This window comes from Canis lupus, chromosome 28, assembly GCF_048164855.1.
Source record: "Canis lupus baileyi chromosome 28, mCanLup2.hap1, whole genome shotgun sequence".
NCBI lineage: Eukaryota > Metazoa > Chordata > Mammalia > Carnivora > Canidae > Canis > Canis lupus.
Window position 1 is genome coordinate 9,472,359 of NC_132865.1, and position 26,538 is coordinate 9,498,896.

The 26,538-nt window shown below is 37.9% G+C and overlaps 1 protein-coding gene across 1 annotated transcript in view; it reads right to left on the reverse strand.

Moving 5' to 3' along the window:
- ATP6V0D2 (ATPase H+ transporting V0 subunit d2) overlaps nucleotides 1-26,538 on the reverse strand; it is a 42,231-nt gene that overhangs the window by 12,145 nt on the left and 3,548 nt on the right. Inside the window, exons 2-3 of the mRNA XM_072803790.1 lie at nucleotides 18,978-19,149; nucleotides 1,151-1,329 (exon numbers count right to left, since the gene is read on the reverse strand). Of these exons, the coding sequence (XP_072659891.1) occupies nucleotides 1,151-1,329; nucleotides 18,978-19,149 (351 nt within the window). The remainder of the gene's footprint in view (nucleotides 1-1,150; nucleotides 1,330-18,977; nucleotides 19,150-26,538) is intronic.

The following is a 26,538-nucleotide window of genomic DNA, read 5'->3' on the forward strand; positions in this document are numbered from 1 at the left end:
ATGATTATAAACTGTAGAAAAGATTTCCTGAACACGTCGCCCTGTGCTCACTCCTGACTAGAGCATTAGAGTGGCAATCCACAGACTGGATAATGACAGAAAGAGTGATTATTTATTGAGCATTTACTGTGTGCAAGCTGTTCACTAAACATTGCTTATATTTCAACTTACTTGATCCTCACAACACCTTGGAACTGTTCACTTTATGGCTTCCTTTTTGAAGACCCTCTACCCCTCATCTAATTGCAGTATTTGTCATTTGCAACCCTACTATGTGCTAAGCATTGAGTTGTACTCAAACTGTGTCTTATTTAGTTTTCAAAGCTCTGTTATACTAAGATGCCATTATTTTTCAAATGAGGAAACTGAGGGGAACTGCACTGGCTCAAGTCACCAGGCTGAGCCTGGAATCAAACATCCATGATTATAAACTTACCCTCTTCCTACCATGCTCCCTTAGCATCACACATTTAATGATGACACAATTTGTTTTTTCTTTTTAAAATTTCTGCTTTCAACGGCAACTATTTTGACATATGATCAACTGCGAATTGCTATGAATTGCTACTACCCAGGTTTCCTGACAATAACGTGGATAAAACTATTCCATTAGCATTTTGAATGCTAGAACTATTATCAGTGCTAAATTATTATGGAATTAGCATTTATTTCATCATTGCTCCAGGTCATTTGACAGGCACCCCCGAGTGTCTCAGAAAAATGGCATTCCTACACTTCCTAAACCAAAATGCTGTCCATATGCAGCCTTATTTAGATAGAAGTTTAAAACAAAAGGATAAGAAATTAATCATATAAAACTGAGCTAGAAAATTAATTTTTTGAAAAATTACAAGTTCTATCATTTATTTACTATGATCTGTACAATGTACCAAGGTTTGGAGGTTGAGAGATGAGCTCCAGCTCCTACCTGGCTACAAATGGTTCTTATGTGACTCTGGGAAGTTTACTTTCATTTGTTGTCATCTGAAAAATGAGGGAGCTGGACTAGATTTCTTAATGTGTCTTCTGTACCTAGGAAGCTGTATAGTATGATGTTGTATCCATGGGGAAAACTATGAATTAAATGTACATTTTCTGATGACTATGATAACACGCACAGGGAGCTATATGATTGCTTATGCTTTCATACCTAATGGTGTTTCAACCAGAACAGCATTAAAGAGATCAGAAGGTGTCTCGGCAATGTTGACAGCTTCCATTTCTGTGAAACGGCCCAATGGGTGGCACTTGACCAGAATTTCTTTCACCGATTTTTTTTGCAAGGCACCATTCATCAGTAGAATCACATTGTCTATCATGTAACTGCACCTGATTTAGAAGAAGTCTCAATCATTAGGAAATCAACTGTATGAGAATAAGAAGCATACCACAAGTGAAAAAAAGTATGTATAGTTCAGGCACATACACTCTTTCATTAAGGAAATATATGAGTCTTCTTTTAAACTCTGGGATTTGAGAGATGTGAATGGAGTAAAATGTCTCTCTGGGGACATCATAGTTTGAAAATCAATGTTGTAATAACTAGGCTGTAACCTTGGCTGGTGGGATAGGCAGAAGATGACCCCTACATTGTAACTGTCAAATGCCGTAAGGTGAGGATGAGTATGAAGTTGTGTGGTTTCTCAGAATGGACTATGGACTTCAAAAGTTGAGAAACACAGAGCTGGAGCATTTCATGCAATCTTCAAAACTGACTTTTTAAACCTATAATAAAGCTCATCATTGATTCAACATTTAAAATATTTTAAAATAAATATTTATTAAATTTAATATTAAAATATTTACTATTTAATTTATTAAAAAATTAAAATATTCTCTATTCTTTTCCTGCTATGAGCCCAAGTAGTGGACTTCCTAGCAGTTTCCCCCCTCCCCAGGTCCCCAAGAGTCCATAGGTCCATATTATATGTGATTATGTTGCACCCAGGATAGTCCAAGCAATGAGGCTGAAAAGTAAAAGAAACAATCCCTTACTTCACAGAGAATGTAGTTTGAGGGAGAAACTGGACAAAGAATCCATTACAACATAATGTAATGAAGCACCGATGCTAGGCAAATTATAAGATGGTGTGGGGATTCCGAGCTGGGCACCAAAGCAAAGATCTGACTTCCTAGGGGAGTGATATTCAGGCTGAAACTTGCAGAATGAGTAGTAGCTGTTCAGGCAAAGTGGTGGGAAATTGAGGGAAAGAAGGCTTCAAGGCAGAAAGAAGAGCATGCAAAAAGCCCCAGACAAGAGAATACAAGGAATTTTCTGCCAGAGACTGGGCCATGGAGGTGGGGCCCAGGCTAAGCATGCAGGGTTCTGATGGGCAAAATGAGTAATTTGGGCCTGGAGGGTGATGGAAGATATTAGATGCCTTTAAACAGAAAGGCGTGTTACAATCTATGTAGAATAATGATTAAAACAGAAGGAGTAAACAGTGAGGTGCTCTACAGAAGTTTTTTTTTTTTTTTAAAGATTTTATTTATTCATGAGAGACACAGAGAGAGAGGCAGAGACACAGGCAGAGGGAGAAGCAGGCTCCCTGTGGGGAGCCTGATGTGGGATGTGATCCCAGGACCAGGACCACAACCTGAGCCAAAGGCAAGCGCTCAACCACTGAGTCACCCAGGTGCCTCTACAGAAGTTATTATTATTATTTAATGAGGATAACAACTCTGTGATGACAATAAATACTGCTTTTATCTCCAGCGGGGCACACAATAACACAGCTAACAAATGAGAGAGCTGAGAAACTCAAGCAGTCTGCCTCTGGAATCTTTCTCTTCGCCTTTATACTATGATGTGTTTAGCTGTCAAGGATGATACATAGGTTTCTAGGTTTAACAGATTGTGAAACCCAAATTTATTGAGATGAGAGCATTGGAAAAAGAGCGGGTTGTCATGGGAGCAGATGCTTGAGACAGGATGAGTTTTGATGCCTGGGAAATATCTAAGAAGAGATGTTAAGTAGGCTTCAGAAGTCTGAGTCCAGAGGACAGCCAGGACCAGACATCTGGGGGGTCTAAAGGGGAAAGTTAATGGTGGAAGCAGAAGTCTTGGGGAATGGTTGGGATCACATTCTAGAGTGCACATAGAGAGTTCTGCCCTGAGAACCCTGGGTTAACCTCACCATTTGAGGACCTTGATGGAACCTGAGAAGGAATGACAAGATAATAGGAAGAAAACCAGGGGAGATAATTGTAGAAGTTCTAGGAAGAAGCGGTCAGAGCATCAAAGGCCACAAGAAAGTCAAGGTAGACAATGAAGTGTCCATAGGATGCAGTAACTAACAGGCCATCTGACAACAGTGAAAACACTTCCAGTGGAGTTTAGTGGAGGAGAAAGGGGAGACGGTGGCAGAAACATGATCTCATGTTTAAAGTGAGAGGGAAATAAGGAAGTTTAAAAAGAAAAACAGAGTTCAAGCTACAAGCTGACCTTAAAAGAAAGGGAAGACAGTTCTATGGAGACCCAGGGGCCAAGGAGCTTTGGACTTCAGTTTTTTTTTTTTTTTCAAATGGGAGAGAAGAGAACATGCTCCAGAGCTGAGAGGAAAGAGGGAGCCAGGAAGGTGAGGTTTTGGATCAAGGAGAGCGAAGAGGCAGCCAACTGAAGAGCTGAGGTCCTTCAGGTCTGACTGTGATGGGACTAACTGCTCCACAATTCAGGCTTGAAAAATAACTGGATAAAAATTAGCCCAGCCAGTTAGAAGCCATTATCACTAGAGCCTGGCTGCATGGGTCACAGACTTCGTTTGCAAGAGAACATATCCAGCAGGAAGAGAGTCTCCTTCATTGTGGAGCTTCTACAATTTACTTCAATAAAAATTCTATCTGAAGAAGTTGAGAAGCAGGCAATTATCCCCTTTTAAAAGGCACATGACTCTAAAGTTTCTTCACCTCCCAAACAGCAGTACCAAATTTAGACATTATAGAATTTTAGACTCCTTTTTATCTCTTGAAAATGATATTAAAATGGAAGTGCTTATTTAACTGTCCCTTTATGGCTCAAAAGCTATTACCTGAGAGGGGAATTGCTAGCACTTAATAATCCTTAGCAGGCTCCAGACATTTAATTGTTCCCCACAGCACCTCGGCAATGTAAAAGCATATGAGCTGCCAACACTCCCAACTCGCAGAAGACTGTTAAGACTAAACGTTGACGGGCAACCAATGTCAATGCTGTGAGGAGTTAGCCCACATGGAACACTCAAGCCTATGTCTCTGCAGTGTGTGCATGTGGGTGTGCACATGTGTACGTGTATGTATTGAGTTAAAAATTCTTTTTAGGGGTGCCTGGCTGGCTTAGTCGGTGTGGCAGGAGACTGATCTTGGGGTCATAAGTACGAGCCCATGTTAAGGGTAGAGTTTACTAAAAAAGAAAAGAAAAATTAAACCTTTTTTTTTTTTTTTTTTCTATTAGTCTAGACTCTAAATTGTAAAGAGCAAGGACTATAACAACTGGATTCTGTTTTATTTCAACCCACTGTTTAAATGGCCTTGTTTCTACAATGGAGCAGTAACACCAGTTCTCATAGTGTTGTTCAGGAAATGAAGTGAAAACCCAGGACAGCCCATGGCAGGAGGCCGAAGGGAGGGGTCTTTTTCCTGCCCCCTTCCGTATCCCCATCACACATATGCACTAGGTATATAATTATCATTGACTATCTTGGGTGGCAGGGGAATGAGGTGCCCAGAAAACAGGTTACTTTTTCCAGGCTATAATCTTTATAGATCCTCAGGGCCACACATATAGTAGTTAGGAATAAAATCACTGCTGATATTGCTTGAGTAATTTTTGAGCTTAAAGACACTGGGGTATTCATCTAGTTCAAAGTCCTTATGTTTTAGATAATTGCATTCACATGTAGTGACAGAGCCAGGATGAGTTGGGTTAATTTTTCTCTTACTAGTGGCCTAGACAAACATTTTCATTTAATAGCCCCTTCTAAACATTTTATTCTATAACTCTAATATTGGCACCTGTGAAAATCACTTCAGTCACCTAGAATTGTGAGTGAATAACTCAATTAAAAAATTAGGTTGTAAAAATTATAGTTTTTAAAATGCTAGCCCTCTTTGAGGTTTTTTCTGTCAGGTATTACGTGCGTGTTCTTATTCAAGCCTCATGATTCAAGGCTCTAAGGACCATTATTATCATCACTTTATTTAAATACCTTGTCCGAGGTCACCCTGCTAGAAAGAGGCAGAGTTGGCACCCCAAAGCCAGAAGTCTTGCTCCGATTAGATTCAGAAAAAAAACAAAAACAAAACAGCTCAAGGCAGATGATATTTTAATATTTCCTTTTGGTCTTAGTGCTATTCTTTCCCTTTTTGTTCCCAAACTTATTTAAGGATCTTGAAGCTAACTAAAACACATTTCTTGTATGCTAACTATCAAATTCTAAGCTGATACAACAGTTGCAGAGGTCAATTAGAGCCCTCACTGGTGAGTTAGAGGCATGATTCTTCAGCTCTAGTCAAAATCTCTCTGCCCAGCCTCAGATCCACTCTTTTACTTCCTTTTTGTGGCTATCACTGCCTGGTTTTCTCATACAACTCAGGCCCATGATCTGAAAGCCTGAATGTCTCCAGTATTTCTCCTTCTTCTGTAATCTCTATCTCTATCAGCAACATCACCACTTTCATTCCTAAAATCCTGTCATTCCTAAAAATCTGTCAATGGCTTCCTTTGGCCTCTGGAATAAAGCACATATTTCTCACCGTTGTATACAAAGCTTTTGATTACCTGGCTTCTGGTTACTTCTCCAGCTATGGATGTGAATAATATCATTTTTAAAAAAAGTATGCATTTTAGACAAGTGAATAGAACAGACCCCCTAAAAGCTCTTAAAAGGCAGGAAGAGACTTTGCAAGTTCGACTGAGGTAGGGCCAGGATGGAAAAAGGAGCACAAAGAGAAAGTGTCATCACAGAATGCATGGGACGAAGACATCGACAACTAAATACCATAGCAAGTTGTGAAAGGGCAGAAAATATATCCGTTGGACCTAGCAATTAGAGTGGGGGGGTACAATGGGGTAGGAAACTTTTTTAAAAAAGAAGTTTAGCATCAAGGTGTGGAAAAGGGTAGAGAATATCACCATCTTCATACAGTCGTTGTGTAAACTGACTCAAATCATACATTTTGTCAATTGTTAAATTGTCACAGTAGAAGGACATCAAGCTTTGAAACAGAGAAACCTAATTCTTTTTTTTTTAATTATTTTATTTATTTATTCATGAGAGACACAGAGAGAGAGAGGCAGAGACACAGGCAGAGGGAGAAGCAGGCTCCCCGCAGGGAGCCCGATGTGGGACTCGATCCAAGGACCCTGGGGTCACGACCTGAGCCAAAGGGAGACGCTCAACCGCTGAGCCACCCAGGCGTCCTGAGAAACCTAATTCTAAACCCAACTGTGTTACCTAAAAACCAGTTTAACAAGAGCTTCATTTTCTGTGGCTTAACATGGAAATATTTCTTCAACTTTGAATGTTTGGCATTTGGATTAGTAACACATATGAGAGCACTAGTAGAGGGCCTCAGATAAAGAAGGCGTGTGCAATCGTACACTCTTAGAAAAAGACAATAAACCAGACTTTGGAAGAAGGGGAACAGGAAATTATAAGCTACATAATCTTTGATATAAAAAAATGTACAGTGTTTAAATTCTTGTATTTTCCAAGATTTCTACACCTCTCTAGTTTTACACCAAGTTCTAGCCAATAGAACCTTTTCTAAATTTACCCATTGCTCTTAGAAGCTAAGAGGCTATCAACTCTTTTGTGGTCTAGAGACAAGGAATTGAATGGTAGTCATGTGGAAGACCGGATCATCCACAAGACCATAAATTATGTTACTTGCTAGGATATTAAATATTAAATCTGACTTATACTTATTTTAGAAAACCTGTTACCATCCTGTTCCGTACATGAACTTTGTGTGGCCATTACTTCATGATGTTTCCTTTAAGATAGCTGGACTTCAAATAGTTTAATGTTTATCTCTTTGGGAATGTAATCCTTAATCTCAAACTATGTCTGTTAACTAGTTGTCATAAATGATAACTTTTTTTTATATATTAAAAGGCCTGAGTCCCTTTGTTTGATGGAGGCTCTTCAAGACTCAGCCTGAACTTCCCCATTGGGTGCGTCTGTATGTCTGGATAGTAGATAACTTGGTGAACTTGGCGATTACAACAGATTCATTATCTGAAAACATTATGACTTGGATTTGGCTTTATCACAAGAGCCATATCCTGAGATCAGGACTTGATTGCTATGGGTTCCTATAGCAAGAGGCAACCAAGAGGCTGGGTCAGCATCCTTTCATCTGCTACACATAATATATAGCATTCTTGATACCAACAATTCTGTTTTAGGTGACCAGAACTGTGATATGTTTGCTAGGCCACACTTGTACAGAAGGAAAATACAGGGACAGGGACATGAAATACATAATCAATACAAAAACAATACGTAATTGTTCATGGAAAGGATTGGGCTATGCGTGAAATAGACTTGGTGTATTGGTGTATGCTAAGTTATTTCATTCCTCATGAAAGGAGCTGATCCACCCTTGACAGGCCCAACAGTATTTATTGTGACATGAACAATACAGCCATGTTGGAAGTGTTTTCCAAAGTATTAATTTTCAAATGAAAATTTTCCCTGATCACATTGGTAAACATTTCTGTTACTACAGATTTATTTAATCCAATGCTAACTCCATTATCCTCACATGGGCAGTTCTGCTATTTAGTCTGACTTGCTAAATAGACTGTTGAGATTTAGAATATCCCCTATAAACATCTGCTGCCTCTTGAAATTTGGCTTTTTTGGGTAGCATTTCTTACTTCCCTAAAGTTTCCCTTTTTTAAATAGAAGAAGTGAAAATTAAAATAATTTTTAAAAGCAATTAATTTTGCTGTCATGCTCATTTTTCCTTCTCACAAAATAAAATACTGAAAGAAGTCAGCATTGCCTATAATAGCATGTTTTAGAACAAGAAAGCTGATCACTATGCATTTCCCAAAACTTTGGTAGCTCTGGAATCTTTAGAAAACTCTTTTCTCAATATTGTACTTCTCTACAATATTGATTTAACCCATCTATTTGGATTTAAAAATTCCTCAAACTTGTTTATCCTTTTCCAGTGTCTTTGTTTCTATTACTCTCTAGATGTATAAAACCTTCCTTCCCCACCAATTGCTAGAAATGGAATCCTTCCCATCTTTTAATGGTCATATTCAAATATCACATTTTTCATTAAGCTTTTAAAATATCTCCAGCTAGAAGTGATATCTTTTTTTTGTCTAAGTTTTGCATTTATATTTATCCTGGGGTGAAATTAATTATCAATGTATACTGGCAGTATTGATGGTGAACATGAATAGTTAGCTCATTCATTCACCAATATTTATTGCATATTTGAGGAAATAAGACCTGGACTCAAATATTAATTCTGCCTTTATTCAACTGTGTGCTTTTAGGTAAGTCATTTTGCATATTCATTTCAAACGTAGTTATTTACAGATAATTCCTACCAATCTTTATTATTTTTTGTGGCCTTCTAGAAGCCTAACCATACGTGTACAGAATAGGAACACAATGATGATGTTTTTCAATCAATGAATAAATTTTTCTTTATGTTCATTCAAGTACATTGACTCTGATACTGGTAAATAGAAGTGAAGGAGATAACTGGCTACCTCGTGTCTTAGCCTGAGGTCCCTTTCTAGAGGTCATAGCTGCCTATTCCTTGCTTTTTCTGTACTTTTCCATTGAGGAGAATTAGAACATAAGGGAGAGTACTCAACTGTCACCTCCTCTTTAGCCATACATGTAAATATTATGATAATTCCTAGGAAAACATCAGTGGAGTGGTTCTTCTTTCCAGTTACGTGGGTTTAAACAAGCTGTGTCTAGTAGAGCCTGTTCATTTGGTGAAGAACAGTTAACAGGCAGATCTCATCTTTATTAGATTCAAGACACCAGTAACAATAGATATTGGAGAATCTCATATCTTCTGATGAGGAAAGAAAAAAAAAGTGAGAGACTAGGAAAGTAACAAAACTTTCAGATATTGTTGGAATATGAGAGAGCAGTCTGCTAATATCTATCAAAATCTAAGACTGGCATATCTATTGACAATTTCACTTCTGGGAAACCATGCAAAAGAATTTCTGGCATGAGGAAGCAAAGATATATGTACAATGATGTTTGTTGCAGCATTACTTGGGATAGCAAGGAAATGAAATAACCTAGATGGACAAAGGGGAAATGGTTAAATAAATGATGGTAGACACGACACAATGGGATATAATATATGTGCTTCAAATAAGATCTTGTGTGCTTATGTAGAAAATTCTGATGAGATTATGTAAAAAAGACAAAGTGCAGACAATACATACATGATCTTGCTGTTCTAAAACAATAAAACCAGCTATGTGTACTTATATTTGTTTACATATAAACATATGCATACATATAAAACTTTTTTCACATAGAAAAAAATTATGCATCAAGCATGAGAGTTGGAGCACCTGGCTGGCTCAGTCAGCAGAGCATGCAAGTCTTGAACTTAGGGTTGAAAGTTGGAGCCCCACCTTGGGTGTAGAGATTATTTAAATTTGTTTCCTTATTTCTAAAATGCCAATAATATTAGTGCCACTCATACGGTTGTCATGAGAATTAAAAACGAATTTAATACATGTATAGTGATTATGTAAATGCTGGCTCGTAATGAGCACTAAATAAAATTTAATTTAAAAAACTCTTAAGAAACACAGGCATAGGCTTTTTTTTCAATTAAAAAATAGAAAATAAACATGATAAAACAAAATACAAGTAAGGCAGTGAATATCTGGACCAGTAGCACGGTGAATTTCAATCTTTCCAGGTTGGGAGACAGTCTCAAATTTCTTTCACTCAACAGTTGTTGGGGAAGGAACAGTGCTTTGGAAAACAGGCTACTGGGCTCAATCATGACCCCTGGTGGTTGATTATCATCCCCACCTGGAATGTGGACGAAGAACCAGGGAAAAAATGTCTACCATGGCCCTGATATATTTCTCTTCGAGAAGAACTGCTGTAGGGACAGCATCCTAAGCTCTTTTACATCCATTGCCTTGACATCCCTAACTGGCAGACACTAATTTGCTGATGTCCCGTGGCATCGGCAACGCAATAGTAGTGCTGGGTAAGCAGCACCATGTTTCTGCACCGGTTGCTTTGCCTCTTCCCAGCCACATCCACTTACAAACAGGGTCTCATCCTTCAAGTCTTTGGCTTTGGCATCACCTCCTTTATGCAATCTTTTCTTGCTTTCACCAGAGGTTATACTAATGCAAAAAAAAAAAAAAATAGCAGCATTTTTTGGGAGTATGTGTATGTGGATATGTTCTAAGTGTGGATATATTCATACATTATGTATATATATTCATATATTATATATGTATATCAGCCAGTTTCATGGGCCTGCAATCTATATAGTCACACAGGGTCCAACACAGAGAAGGGCCCCACACTTAGTTTAATTCTCTGCTGTTGCTCTCTTGAAATTACTAAACATTTTTTTTTTTTTTCTAACAAGGGCCCTGTATTTTCATTTGCACTAGTTCTCGCAACATCCTTAGCCGGCCCTGTTTTCAAATTATGCTCACAATTTTATATTGACTATAATTATTACTATTCTAGATGAGGAAACTAAGGCTTTGAATGATTAAGGAACTTTTGTTTTCAAAATCCCACAACTGATGTATTGTAGACTCAGGTTAGAGTCTACAAATGGTTACAAAAATTTCTCACCTGCAGCAGTGTCCCCTGGAGGGCTTATAAAAAGTGCAGATTCACAGACCACATTCCAGGACCTAATTAAACATAAGTTTTAGAGGCATGGTCTTGGGATCTGCACTTTAAGTAACTCTTCCATTGGCTCAGAGAACAAGTTTATGTTCAGTCACTCTCTAATTTTAGAACCTAGCATAGACCTTCTCTCCTAGCAGTCACTTAGTATATGGTATGCTGATTAAGTGAATGTCATCCAGTTCTAGACAGATCAAGTATTGCTATTGCAGGATAGCACCAGGGTTTTTCAACTCTCAAAGTGCTTGAGGCTTTTAAATGCTGGAGGCTTTATCAGCTTCTACAACTGAGACATTTTTGCTTCCTACTTGCTTTTGCCTTTGAACATCCACATGGAATCTGGCTATAAAACCTTAAAGATGCTGCAGTCCTTAAGATTTTGGAAGGATTTTTCTGGCCAAAGATTTAGAATCACAAATGCAAAGTGGTGTCCAATGGTCGATTATATAATATTATTGGGAATTTTATTGCTAAAATCGAAATTTAATAAATTAAATACTATGGGGACGTTGAGGTCAGGAAGACACAAAACTCGGCCCTTCTAAAATGTTCATGACTTTCCTGGAAGGCTATATAGTCATTTACAAATGTTAGAAACATTTTTGACCTAGAAAAAATTGCTGATATTATATATGGAAAAGTTAAGATTCAAAATTATATTTAGAGTGATTTTTGTTCTTTTAAAATGTATGAAAATAATGCCAAATGATGATGAGATTAAGGGTAATTTGTATACCTGTCTCTAATTTAGTAGGCTTCCTATTCTTTTTGGTTAGAAACAAAACCAAAATCCTTTATCTTACTGGCAGATTCTTTCTGTAGCTTAGAATTTCTAGAAATCATTGCCTATTTTCTCTCACTGATCATAAGTCAAGATGCTAAATTCTGTTAACACCTAATTCCCAAATGTATCTAACCACTGTCCACTCCTTTCTATCTTGGCTGCTCTTTCCAGTCCAGACTTTAAAAATATCTTCCTCTGGTTTCTGTTTCCAGTTCCACTCCATCAACGCACCTTTCACAGTATCAACAGAATCATCTTTCTAAATATGTAAGATCAGTCCCCTCACTTTTCAAGGCAGTGTAAGAGTTGAAAAGAAAAAACAAATGAACAAACAAAAAAGAGAAAGTAACCCCTGTGGCATGCTATCCAGTGATCTGATGTCACATATGAGCTTCTCTGCTTACCAGCTACAAGGCTCTTAAAATATGCTCCAGGAAATGGGCATAATAAAAAAGTTACCAATTATTGAACAAACACTCTGTACACTATAAGAACAGATACTGTCCCATTGGTTAGAGGAGAAACTAATGCCGCATTACATTGCCGTAGGCAGAGGGCCTGTAAGTGTTCAACCACTCTTCCAAATGATTCCCAGCAGAATATGCTCCACCTTATAAGATGGTGACTACTTGGTGAGGAGTATAGTCAACAGCACATAGGAAGCATGTCAGCTGGAAACCTTTCTGAAAAGCCTTGCTTTATTGACTTTAAATCATAAAGACAAAGTCGGAGCCCTAAGAATGTGCCTGGGAATTATATTACTAATTTTGTGACTGTAAGTGACGGGGCAACCAATTCATCCAGTTTTAGTAGTAGAAGACCTGAGAAACCCCTCCAGGTAAACCAAGGTGTACAGTCTCCTAATATATAGTGCAGTGACAAGCCTGTGGAAGGTTTATAATGCATCATCAAGATAGTCAAGAACTTTGATTAGCCTTTCTGAACCAATCTTGGAAGATTTCTTCAATGTGTGGTCCTTAACCTACAGTTCTTGGCTACTATTAGTCCAAGTACTTAAAGGCTATGTTTGACCTCGCTCTTGATTTTCCTGTATTCAGAAAATTTACATCCCCTGAGGTGAAATATTTTGAATATTGAAATATTATTTTTAAAAGATGGCTAGCCTCAAAAGGGATGAGAAGTTGAAATGCTGCCAGGAAGTGTTAAGTAGGAGGGAAGAAAAATAAAACAATTCAGTCCTATATTAAATAGTCTCTTCATTAAAATGCTATGGATTCATTCCTTTGTTTCACACAACTGTGTATAATTATAGTATACAAAACCCCCAGATCTTCCTGCTATTAAGCATTTAAAAATATCCATTCCAGATTTTCAAAATAAGTTTCACATATACGGTAATTATATCACACAAATGTGCAATGCTTAGATTGTATTTATTATAACAACTTAAATTTAGACCATCTACTAAGGTTGACTTCACATCTTCATAAGGATGCCTTGGGCAAATTCCTGATAGAATAGTAATCCTATTTGATGGAAGTTTGTGGGTGCTAGACACCTGACTTCACAAAACGTTCCAGAGAGAAATTAGAAAAGTAGTTTTAGAACTGTTTTTCAGGGATCCCTGGGTGGCGCAGCAGTTTGGCGCCTGCCTTTGGCCCAGGGCGCGATCCTGGAGACCCGGGATCGAATCCCACATCGGGCTCCCGGTGTATGGAGCCTGCTTCTCCATCTGCCTGTGTCTCTGCCTCTCTCTATCATAATAAAAAAAAAAAAAAAAAAAAGAACTGTTTTTCATATGTATACATCTTGTTAGAGTAACACAACTCTAGGTCCTGCACAGAGTATCTGGATGCTGCCTGGACTGGCAACTCACAGGATATGGTGGGACAAATTATGGACTGACATTTAGAAGACCTTGGTTTTGGTGCAGTTGAGCTATTAGGTCTCTGACGAGGAGGTAATGCTCATGAGAATAATTGTGAAAGCGACTTCCAAGTCATAAAGTTGAGGCACCATGATGAGACATTTTTAATCAGAGGTGCATATCAGAATAACCTGGGTGTCTTCCAAAAGGGTGCCTGCCTCACTCCAAGGCCAATAAGCTCAGAATTTCCTGGAATATGAATCAGGAACATACAAACTTTTTAAATGCCCACAGATGATTCTGAATTACTAGCTTTTTTATAAACTACCAGGGCAGTGCAAGATCTTTAGCTTTCTAGATTGATGGACCTGGAATCAAATCCATTCCAAATCTCTTAATTATAGTGTGACTTTAGAAAATTCATTATTTTATTGACCCTCAGTTTCTCTAATTTAAAAAAAATGGAGATGTAAACATCTTCTTTGCAGGGTTCCTGTGTGGAGATGTAAATAAAACATTCAAGTAAAAGTGAATATCTTTGGGGGTCTAATAAGTAACCTAAGATTGTAAGACAAGACAGATCAGAAGATCATAAAAGACAATAGCGAGTGTTAGAGACCATGGCCACTGAAGAATGCAAGCCTAGACTAAATATATTTTTAAAAATTATTTTAAACGCTGACCTTATTATACAAAATGTATCTGCAGGCATGACATCTAACCAATATTCAAGTGCTATATAAAATATAATATCCTGAGTTGTTTGGAAGTATCTACTCACTCTGGGTAAGGTTCTGCTAAATACAGAATTACATATTGAATCAACAAATATTCAGTGCCCATTACATACTAGCAAGTATAGATAGAGATACTAAAAGAAGTAATTCAAATAATTTATAGCCAAGAGAGTAGATAAATTAAAACATGTCCATGACTAACACCATTAATAGTACCAATACTACCTAGACCATCTTTTCATTTTCAGCTTTGTGTTAATATTCTATGAAAGGCTTTGTGACCACCTGTATTCTTAGTATATAGTTTTTAAACATTGCTAATGACCAAAAATATTTAGAATTTTAAGTAATTATGTTTTATTTTATTTATTTTTTAAAAAATTTTATTTATTTATTCATGAGAGACACAGAGAGAAAGAGAGGCAGAGACACAGGCAGAGGGAGGGAGAAACAGGCTCCATGCAGAGAGCCTGACGTGGGACTCGATCCCAGGTCTCCAGGATCACACCCGGGGCTGAAGGCAGCGCTAAACCACTCAGCCATCCGGGCTGCCCAATGATTTTGTTTTAGAAACAGAGTACATTTTATCTTTTCAGTCTTAGGTAGTTAATTTTTTAAAAGTGGAGCCCCACACGGAGTTTGAACTCAAAACACCACGATCAAGACCAGAGCGGAGACCAAGAGTCAGATGCTTACCTGACTGAGCCACCCAGGCAACCCTAGAAACAGAGTACATTTTATTTAACTAGATCAACATGGTTGTTTGCTGTGGAATAAACATGTTTGCTTAATTAATGCTAAGGCTTCCTCCAAGTTTAAGATTCTTTAGTTAAAACACTAACCGTGGAGTCATCGCATAAGAGGAAACATTGACCAAGTGACTCAGAGTCATTCTTAGAGCTAAAGTACTTCCTAATACATTTTGAGCATGTTTCTGTCCTAGGAGACCTGTCTATCAACCCAAAAAGTATGAAATCTGGCAGCCTTTTGACTCCATTAAAATTCAACTGTCCTCTGTCATTACCATGGGTCAGGTTTTCTGAACTCATCTAAAATCTGAGCAAAATATGTATACAAAGCCTACTGCCAACATTTGCCTTATTTTAATTTTAAAGCATGACTCCTCCATCTGTTGATCTGTGACTCAGGCAAGTTACTGCACTTAACTTTAGTTTCCTCGTTCTTAAAATGGTGATGATAAGAACTAAGATTTGTCAGGTTTAAAGGAGACAATGTTTGTAAAGCACTCAGCAGAGTCCTGGCATATAGTAATATTCCATAAATATTGTCTAGTATTTTGATTGTCATTTCTACTTCCACACAGATAGGGCCATCTTGTCTTCCCACTGAGGAATCTTTAATGATGTTTCCATAACTACCCTTGTCAGGGTAATTTTTTGGCAGGAGGCATCGCTGCTTAGAAAGCCTCTCTCCCAGGCAGCCACTGAAGATCTGATATGAACCTGGAGCTGACCCAGTCCAAGCCCAAGCACTTTGTTCCTCACCTCAGCCATACAGGGAGGTAAGAGTCCTATGAGCAAACCTGGCCTCTTCTTTTGTCTCTTTTACATTTTAGGTTTCTGCTTCAGATTTTTATTTAAGAATATATATATTTAAAAAAAAAAAGAATATATATATTTTTAAGTTGGCTCCACACCCAACATGGGGCTCTAACTCACAACCCCAAGATCAAGAGTCACATGCTCTACTGACTGAGCCAGTCAGGTGCCCCTTCAGATTTTTATTTTATTTTATTTTTTTCAGATTTTTATTTTTAAGGAAGGGTCTTGCAGATACTAACACACACATGAAAAATACTCTTCAATGTGATAAAGCCCAACTTCCTAAGCCTGCCATTGAAGACTGCATTTTCTGGTGGGCACCTACTTTTCTAACCTCCCTTCTCCATTTCTCCCTTCCCCTTTTGGCATGGCCCACTCCCACCAAAACTGACCTGTTATTCATCATGCATGCAGCGTCCTTACCATCTACATACTTCAACCTCAGATACTCCACCTTCTCCCTCTCTCCAAATTCTACTATTTTTCCAGGTTCAGCAACAATGTCAGATCTTTGGAAGGCTTCTCAAAGAAACTTCTTCTCAAAGAAAGTGCTTGGGCTTTGGATTGAGTCAGACCCAAACTTTCATCTCTGACTAGCTGTGTATTTGCAAATTCTTTAAGAAATCAGCACCTGGGGTCTTGTCTTTAAATAAAATCCTAACCTATATAGCACTGATGGGAGGTCTGATTGCACAAACAATGTATATCGGCACTAACCACATGTCTCAGGTATACCAACCATTACTTCCTGCCTCAAACCCATGGTCATCTCTTCTACTTGCTTATTTATGGACATGGAATCAGAACAACTGGATAGCTATTGGGGAAAAACAATTTGAGCTGGATCCCTAGTCTCATTCCTTACATTAAAATAAATTCTAGATGAACCAAGGTTTTAAATGTAAAAAACAAAACAAAACAAAAAGAGAAAAGAAAAAAGAAACATCAACAATAACAAATAAATGAAATAAAAGACAGGCAAATTTGCTATAAATTCGGAGTAGAGGGACACCTGGGTGGCTCAGCGATTGGGTGCCTGCCTTTGGCTCAGGTTGTGATCCCGAGATCCGGAATCGAGTCCTGCACGGGGCTCCCTGTGAGGAGCCTGCTTCTCCCTCTGCTTGTGTCTCTGCCTCTCTCTCGCAGTCTGTGTCTCTCATGAATAAATAAATAAATGTTTAAAAAAAATTTGGAGTGGAGGAGGGCTTTCTAAGCAGGATACGACAATCAGAAGCCAACGAATGAAAGGACTGATGATTATAGCTAATTTAAAAATTCCAATGTTTCTACAGGAAAAGAAAAGCTATAAAAATTAAATTATATCACACTGAGAAAATAATTTTGCCACATATATTAGGAAGAGCTAGCTTTCTTACGTTACCAAGAGCCGTTCCATAGCAACAAAAACTGCTGAATACTCCAATAAAAAAATTGGACAAAGTATTTGGTCAGGTAGCAAACACACATGATTAATAAGTGCAAAATGATGTTCAATTCTGCTAACTCAATTCTGCTAACAAAGAAATAGAAGTCAAAGCAAAAGATACAACTTCTAACTTATTGGATGGGCAAAAACTAAAAAGATAATATCCAATGTTGGTGATGGTGTAAGGACACAGGCTTTCTCATGCACTGTTTTGGGGGGTGCAAATTGGTGATACTTATATTAAGTACAACTTAGCAAAATTTATAAAAATTTAAAAAATTCCTTTGATTCACTATTTCTACTGCTAAAAATTTAGCTTAAAAATAAATTCAAGACCTACACAGTAATAAGCTAGTTGCAAAACTTTTTGCAATGGAAAAAAAATAGTTCTTTGTTAATAGATGCCTGGTGAATCGAGTCATGATATATACCAAACATGGAATTCTAGGCAATTATAAAGAGAATGATGCTGACAAGGATATTTCTAAGAAATATTAGGTGGTGGGGCGCCTGGGTGGCTCAGTGGTTGAGCATCTGCCTTCGGCCCAGGGTGTATTCCCAGGGTCTTGGGATCGAGTTCCGCATCAGGCTCTCTGCATGGAGCCTGCTTCTCCCTCTGCCTGTCTCTCTGCCTCTCTCTGTGTGTGTCTCTCATGATAAATAAATAAATATATATTAAAAAAGAAATATTAGGTGGGGTAAAAAGTGCAGAAGGAATATGATCCATTTGCATAAATTTGAATTATGAATTGAGGTCAGTTGAGTGTGTATCAATAAATATACTCAACTGTAAGTATTTTTCTAGAAAATACATATGAAATGGAGAAGCATTTACTTTTGTAGAAAGGAACTGAGTGGGGAAGAAAGGGGCATGTGGAATAGAGGAATATTTTAATTTTATACCTTTCTAAACCAGTCTAAGGCCTGAATCTAATATTCTCGACTTCGTATATTACATTGAAATGGTATATTCATAATAATCAGCTCATCTATTGTGGACATTTGTTCCCAGCTTCTCTGTTAGAACTGGAGAGGCCCAAAGTATTGAACACTGGATAAAATGTATTAACTGGATTACTAAAGGTACAATTTATTATTGTGTAGAAATTCAAACACTGTTTAGAATGAAAAGCCTTCATAGTGAAAAATTGCAACTACTGGTGATGGAAAGGAATAAAAATAAAACATGTGACTATGATGGGAGCTACTTCTGCTTGTTGCAAAGGGAATCAGGAAAGGGTAGTTGTAGCCTTAATAATAATTTGTGATGTTTCAGCTCCACCCTGACAAGTGATCCAAAAATGTCACATAATATTTACCTTCAGTATCAGCAGCCAGAATGTTTTAAATCAGCATGCTTACAATTTTTCTTAAAATGTAAACTGAAAACAGTGCCTTTAAACAAAAAAACAAACAATAAACAACAACAAACTAAACTTTACGCCCAACTTGGGGCTTGAACTCATGACCCTGAGATCAAAAGTTGCGTGCTCTACCGACTGAGCCTTCTAGGCAGCCCTGAAAACATGGCTTTTTGTGGAGGCTACCACCACCTACAAAATTATGTTTATAAATAAATGAAGTCTATCTTCTAACAATGAATATGAGGCTCGGTGAGCTTATCAGTTGCCAAAATTTGAATGTATTCAAATTTACAAACAAGAGAAAAAGGTTTTAAGCCTCATGCCAACCTAATGCCCCCCGACCTATAACTATTACGGGTTGTTTGCACTAATAGGGGATCAATAGGGCTTCCTGCTACCACTTACGTCATGTATGTAAAAAATGTGCTCAGCGGTTCCAGGGAATGATTCCGGAAATATTCAAATTCTCTGCATAGCTTTTTCCTCATCTCCGTGTCAATTTTGGAAACAGTAAGAGGATTTGTTTGATTAGCCAAGAAGTTGCCATAATCAGTGGTCTGGAGATGAATTTTCACATCTGAAATTAAATGAAACCTCAAATCAGATTAAATTTTGAACATGCGTTAAGTAGCTTTTACAACATTAATTGAATTTATTGTGACTTTATGATAATTTGCATATTAATTATCTTATTAGACCTTAACATAAAGTCTACGTATGAGTTAGCTTTGAGTGTTACTATCTAAAGCAATAGAAAATCAATGTTAGTACAGATATTCTAGTACAACAAAAAAATTCAATTAGTCAAGTAATCTAGAATTATTTAACACAGGTGAAAACATTAACAACCACCTAGTCCTAAGTTTACCTGAGCCAGTTGTAGTCATTTGGAAAGAGCTGCTCAGAAAACTGTTGAGAAGGAGTCTAAAGCTTCATCTTGGTTTGATGGAAAAAAGAAGTTTCTTAGTAATATTTACCATGGGTATGGGAGGTGGAATGGGCAGTCTTCAACAATATCCTTTTATTATAGATGAAGAAATTGAGTCTCAATGAGGCTAAGTGGTGGGGTTTTATAGTAGTAAGGCTTGAATTAGGAGATGGATCTCCTTACTCTTGAAATTGAACATCATTTCCAGAAGACCATGCCAGGCATCCTGTAAATGGCAATGTTTTTGAATGCCAGGTAATTGCTGAAGCATTAAGTGGGAGAGAAGGAGAGGTTAAGAAATGAAGCCAGAGAAACAAGCAGGGGTTGTCTCAAGAAAGGCTTGGTATGACTTCCTTTATCCCGAGGATAACCGGATTTCATTGTTGGCTATGAACTTATTGCTGTGGTAGCTGATGAGAGAGTGGATTTGCAATTAGGCCTCAAGTGACTCTTATGTATCTGAGATTCAGTGGACAGGCATTCTTTCTTACTATCTGGAGGAGATTATGTGCCGGAAATATTCTTTACCTGTCTGCAGAATTTATTTGCTCAATTAGCTATTTAGTTAACTTGGTTTTTAAAAATTATACTTTTTTTTTGGCGGGGGGACACGTCTTACTTGGCTTTTATTTTGGCAGCTTGGATTTTTATACAATTTGACAGGTTGCGTTCTCAACACTGAGGAATATTTGCCAACAGAAGAAATACAAATGTTATTTCTTTCAAAACCATGATATTTTGCTCATGTGGCATATGTTTCTTTTAAGCAAAATAACTTCCAAACCTTTTAGCTGCCAATGATATCCTGAAATTCAACATCTCAAGTATTTCAGATCCCACAGGAATCGTGTAATACTGTTGTCAATGGAGAGGCAAATGAAATAAGAGGAACCTTTTTTTCCCCAGCACCAAAACAATCCAAGGGACGCTTGCAGGGAGATTCTAAGAACATCTCAAAATCTGAAATGTTTGCTCTGAGCTGATGATAGACTGCTAATAATATCAGCAACGCTTATCGTTTTATAGTTTTCAAAATGGGTTCACATAATTTTTTTTCTCCATTTCCCCAACTGCTTATTTAAATAGGTACGTGATAAAAAGGACTTTGTGGTCAAATAAATTTGAAATAAACAGGCTTCTCAGCTGTAGGAATGGAAAGCCTTTAACACATTACTTTGAGTGATTTTTGAAAAGAGTATGGTACAGAACCTCCCGAGCCCACTAGAAAACAATGGAGCCACCCACGGAGCTCGCTTTGGAAAATTAGACTGCTTTTTCATCCAGAGAAGTGACGTTTTTTTTTTTTTCTTTTTCATTCAAATGAGGAAATGGAAATGTTTTCCAAACTGGGATCACTACAAACTAAATCAATTTAATAGGTCCCAAATGGCAAAGAATAAAAGTATTGGATTAGGCTTTTATAACAAACATGAGTGTATAACACAGAACAGCATATACATATGTGTGCACACAGGGTCATAGTGTAAAAATGTGTCTTCTGTGGGTTGCAGTCACTGGGTTCAGTGGAGTGATCTACTTGGCTCCTGAGGCAGGATAGTGATCTGGGACGTCATGATCACCTTCCATTAATTTGTTGGTCAGATCAGTTTTTAAAAATGAGAATTTTTTTTTCCCTGTGCAGCTTCCTGTTCGGGGCTCTCTAATAAAGTGAATGTCCAGACCTTTCACACTTCATGTAAGTTTTATGCCAAGGAAGCACCTGCAGAGGTACCTGCAGGGGGTGCTATCCTTGAGGCATCCCCTGCCTTTTCCCTACACTCTGCTGGCATTGAACTTAATAAGACGTAATCTGACCTTTCTGAGCCCAGTTTCTTCACCTACAAAATGGATATAGAACCCATGCTTTGGGGTTGTTGAGGGAATTAAACAAGATGATGTAGGTGAAGAGCCAGCATGTGGAAGCTACTACATAATACTACCTTTTTTTCTTTTTCTTCTCATGTGTACCCACCCACTTCAGCAATAATTTATTTCGGTTGGCTAAAGACTTTGGTATTTTTTCTCTAAATCAGAATATTCTCAGCTGATGTATTGGCATTGGCCATCAGATCTTATAATTACTCAGATATTAATATATATACCAGTAACTATAAAACCGGAACTTCTCCCTCCATTTTTGCTAATTTACTGCCATCCTTACTGTGATAAAACTTCAAGTCCTTTTTGGTGCTTTCTTAAGCCAAATCCCCTGCCTTGTTCCTTCATGTCTTCTCTGGTTTCCACTCTTCATGCCCTTGGTTTAGAATGGCCACCTGACATCAAGATTACTGCTGTGAGCTCTAAATTGATTTTCCCAAGCTCATTTCTCCTCAGGTACTTACTCCCTGCCTCCAGTTTCATCTTTCCTAAGAATTCTTTTGAGTTAGTAATGACCCTATATGAATCTTGGAGTCATTGACAGTTGTAGGCAGATCAAAAAGGACTTTCCTAATATTTGTACTGTTTTACCACTGACAGAGTGGTTCTAATGGACATCATCTCTTAACCTTAACAAATATTCCTATTTTATAGATGAAGACACTGAGGCTCAGAAAAATAGCATGTTCATGTTTTCTATGCTTATGAGTATTTGACCAACGATCTAAACAGGTCCCTTGACTTCACTCATTTTCCTAAAGCTCCATAATCAGGTCTCCAAGGTCCTTCAAAGTTTTTCCCAGCTGAAATTCCAGCCTTATCTCCATGTATTCTAGTATTGCAGCCAAACTGGTTTACTCCTCATCCATGTTTTTATTAAGTACAGGAATCTGTAGTTCATTAATTTTCCCTGCTGGCCCAGAATGCCCAGCCACCTCAACCCTGCTTGCCCGCATTTCATTGGCATTTTTCTAGCCTTTAGTCCTGAAGATCTGCTTCCCTTTTGAATATATCTGCCATCTACAGGTTCAACTCATTCTTGTATTTTATTTATTTTTTTAAAGATTTTATTTATTTATTAGAGATACACAGAGGGAGAGAGAGAGAGAGGCAGAGACCCAGGCAGAGGGAGAAGCAGGCCCCATGCAGGGAGCCTGACGTGGGACTCGATCCCCAGTCTCCAGGATCAAAACCTAGGCTGAAGGCGGTGCTAAACCACTGAGCCACCCGGGCTGCCCCTCATTCTTGCATTTTAAAACTTGGATTGTTTTTACTTATTTATGAGATCCTCAACTAGAGAACTGTTTAGAGAGTGAATAATATCTTACTGCTTATCATATTCTCCACTATCACCTAATACGATTTTTATCACATAAACTACAAATATTGGTAGATTTATTTTGTGCTAAAAACTTAGGACCACATAGTACTTCATTATACAATTCCATGGATGTTAACCAGGGTTGAAACTCCTCATTTTGGTTCTTATTCACCAAACAAACTGGTGCTCTCTGAAGAACAGAATCAGCTACATAGAACCATATATATATATACACAAAACACCACTAATCATAACCATGAGATGGGAAGAATTATTCCAGGAATTCAAAAGTCTAGCAAAACAGGGGAAACTAGTTCTTGTTGTACACACACTGTAGTTGAGGGAGGTACTTATGGTTTCCTAGGAATTCTTATGATTTAAAGTTTACAAAATATTTTCAGAATTTTCTGATGCTCCTGATCACTGGGAGTTAGGCCAGGGAGATATTATCTAAGTATCAGATAAGAAAGCCTCATGCTAAAAGTTAAGCAACCTGGCTTAATATCCTAGAGCCAGAAAGTAGAAATGCTAGGACTTGAACCCAAACATGCAGGCATTTCTAAGGTGAATTTTCAGATTCTTACCATGTGCAAAACACAGCTGTAGGCTAGGGGAACTAGCACAGTAAAGCATATAGCCTCTGCTCCTTTTAAAAAAATGGATATTTCTTTTTAAAATTTCAGGTTCATCGAAGTACAACTGACAAACAAGACTGTAAGGTATTTAAAGTGTACATTTGATATACATATACATTGTAAAAGTATCCCCCCCACCACCTATCTGGTTCCTTGGTGGCCTCACATATTGATAGTTTCTGTCCTTGAGAAACTTATAGTATAGGAGGCAATAGATTCATTTATTCATTTATGAGTTAAGCCCTTAACTGTTACTTCCAGGGGCTAGATAGTCAAGCGAGACAAGTGTCCTCCCAGCATGACGCATCTATGCATGTCAGAGAATCAGGTCCATTTCAAGGTACAATAGAGTACGAAGGTAAGGCCTGTCGACTGTACCCCAACAGGGCTGCAGTCGAAAGATTTACAGAGGAAGTAACTCGAGTGGAGACTGTAAAGAGGAATGAGTGTTCTCCAGGCAGACAGATTAGAGAATGGAATTTGTCACCGAAGGAATAAACTTCACAAAAGGTAGAAGAGTTTTGAGAAAATGCTTGCAAGGTAGAGATCAGCAAGACTGCTCCAGCCTTTTGAACCAAGGGTAAAGTTTATCCTGCCTGATGAAAGCCACTGAAGTATTTTTGAACAGGGACGTGATGGCATTAGATATGCATTTTTAATACAAGGTGGAAAAACTAAGTGCTATAATTGGAGGTTCAAATAGCATTTAAGGGAGCATGAAGAAAGCCCTTTGAATGAAGTCCTCCTCCTATATATATTTTTTCATTTAAAAATAGATAGTAGGTATAAATATAGATAGAAAGTGAAAGGTTGCCTGTGCTTGTCATCTACCACCACCCCCGCCCACTCATTCCTAGATGCAGGTAACTACTATTTTTAGTTTTGCTGGAACCTTTTAGTTTCTTTGTATCTAGACCAGCATATAGAAAAAATATTTTTAAATTTATCTGCCCTTTTACTAAAGAGTACTATGCCACACATAGTTCTTCCCCTTAATAGAATTTCCATATCAGTCCTCTTAAAGGGGTGTCGTCGTGTTGTTGTTTTTTTTTAATAGCTACAGAATATTCTGTTATGTGAATGTTACATAAGTAGTTTAATCAGTTCCCTGCAGATGGACATTTGATTTGCTTCCATCTTTTGCTATTCTAAACAATGCTATATGAGGTCCCAGGCCAAGCATGTATGCATTTGGAATTTTGATAGGTCCTGCCCAACTGCCCACATTAAGAGTTCTTATTTTTTAATATTTTTATTCTTCAGAGTGGGAACCCTTGTAGGGCAGAGACTCTATCTTATTTAGTTTTACTTCCTCGACTCTGGCCAGAAATGATTAATATATTGTTGTTAAAATAATTCCTATTGGAAAGGAAGGAAGGTCATGTCCCCTAAAAGGGACATAATTGTTGGTGAGATATAATTAGATTTCCTCATTCCCTTAAAAGAAAATATATGGCAAGAGAGGACAAAGTGAAGTTTCAATCCACAAGGCCAGTGGACACTTCTCACCATATATTTTAGAAAAGATCAATGACTAAATTCTAGAGCTCTCAAGTATTAGTTTTACCACCTTGTCTTCTTTGAAGAGGAGAGAATATTTACCGCAGTCTTATTTGTAATTTTAAAAATTCTAATGAAAACAGCAATGTTGCCATGAAAAGAAATGAAGAGAACTTAAATGCATGTGATTAAGTGAGAGAAGCCAATCTGAAAGGGCTGCACGCTGTATAATTCTAACTATATCACATTCTGGAAAAGGCAAAACTATGAGACAGCAAAAAGATTGGTGGTCGCCAGAAGTGGGGTTGCGGGCCGGGAATGAACAGGTGCAACAGAGGATTTTTAGGGCAGTGAAAATACTTTGTATGACACCATAATGACGGATACATGTCATTATATATTTGTCCAAGCCCATAATGTATAACACCGAGAGTGAACCATAACATAAACTATGGACTCTGGGTATTAAGATGCATCAGTGTAGGTTCATCAGTTATAACAAGTGTACTGTGGGCTGCAGTGGGGAATGCTGGCGGTGGCGAGGCTGCGTGTGGAGGCAGGAGCTATATGGGAAATCTCTCTACTTTCTCCTCAATTTTGCTGCTAACAACAGCAACAACAAAAATTGCTGCTAACTTAAAAGCTGCTCTAAGAAACAGAGTCTTAATATTTTTTTTTAAAAAGTGTTAATTCTTTAAAAGAGTATTTCATGTCCCTTTAGCAGTATTATTTTGCTGCAAAATCACTTTTAAAGACTTTAAAGTTTCCATGTGATACAGCCTCCCAGCACTACCAGTGGGACCAGGCCATGTGAACTAGCTTTGCTCCTTTGTTTCTGGGAAAGACTGAGTCACGGAGTGTTCTAGCAACTGATTCAGGTCGCTGTTAGTCAGGGGCAGACCTTGGAACAGATGAGTATTTCTGATCACACTGGCACAATTATATACCCAGTTAAGCAGTTATGAATGAATTCTAGGATTTTTCAAAAAGCTTTTCTAGACAATCTTCATTTTCTCTTCTAAATTTACCTGAAACCTTATGTGTTCTCTCTAAGTAATTCTAAAGCAATTTGTTGGCGTCAGAACCCCTTTGAAGCCCAGAGAACTTGAAAAGACTAAAGGCAAATTTAATATTTGCCAAGTTAGCTTTTCTTTACCTACTCTTCTTCACCCATTGTTGGTACAGTGCACATTTTATGCAAACGGAAACAGAAACCCTGAAGTCCTTACCAGCTAGCCCCCCCAAAAAAATGACCTTGATTTCTTTTTTTTTTTTTTTTTTTGACCTTGATTTCTTCTCTTCAACTCCTCCCCCCTTTTTTGGTAAGGAATAACTCCTTTTTTTTTTTTTATTTTAAAGATTTTATTTCTTTATTCATGAGAGACACACACACACACAGAGAAAGAGAGAGGGGCAGAGATACAGGCAGAGGGAGAAGCAGACTCCATGCAGGGAGCCCAATGTGGAACTCGATCCCGGGACCCCAGGATCAATCACGCCCTGGGCTGAAGGCAGACGCTCAACCACTGAGCCACCCAGGCGTCCCTCAACTCCTTTTTTTAAAATTTTATTTTTAAGTGATCTCTATACCCAGTATTGGGCTTGAACTTATAACCCCAAGATCAAAGAGTCACATGCTGTACTGACTGAGCCAGCCAGGCTCCCCTCTTCTCAATTGGTAATCCAGCTCAGAAGATAGTTGAG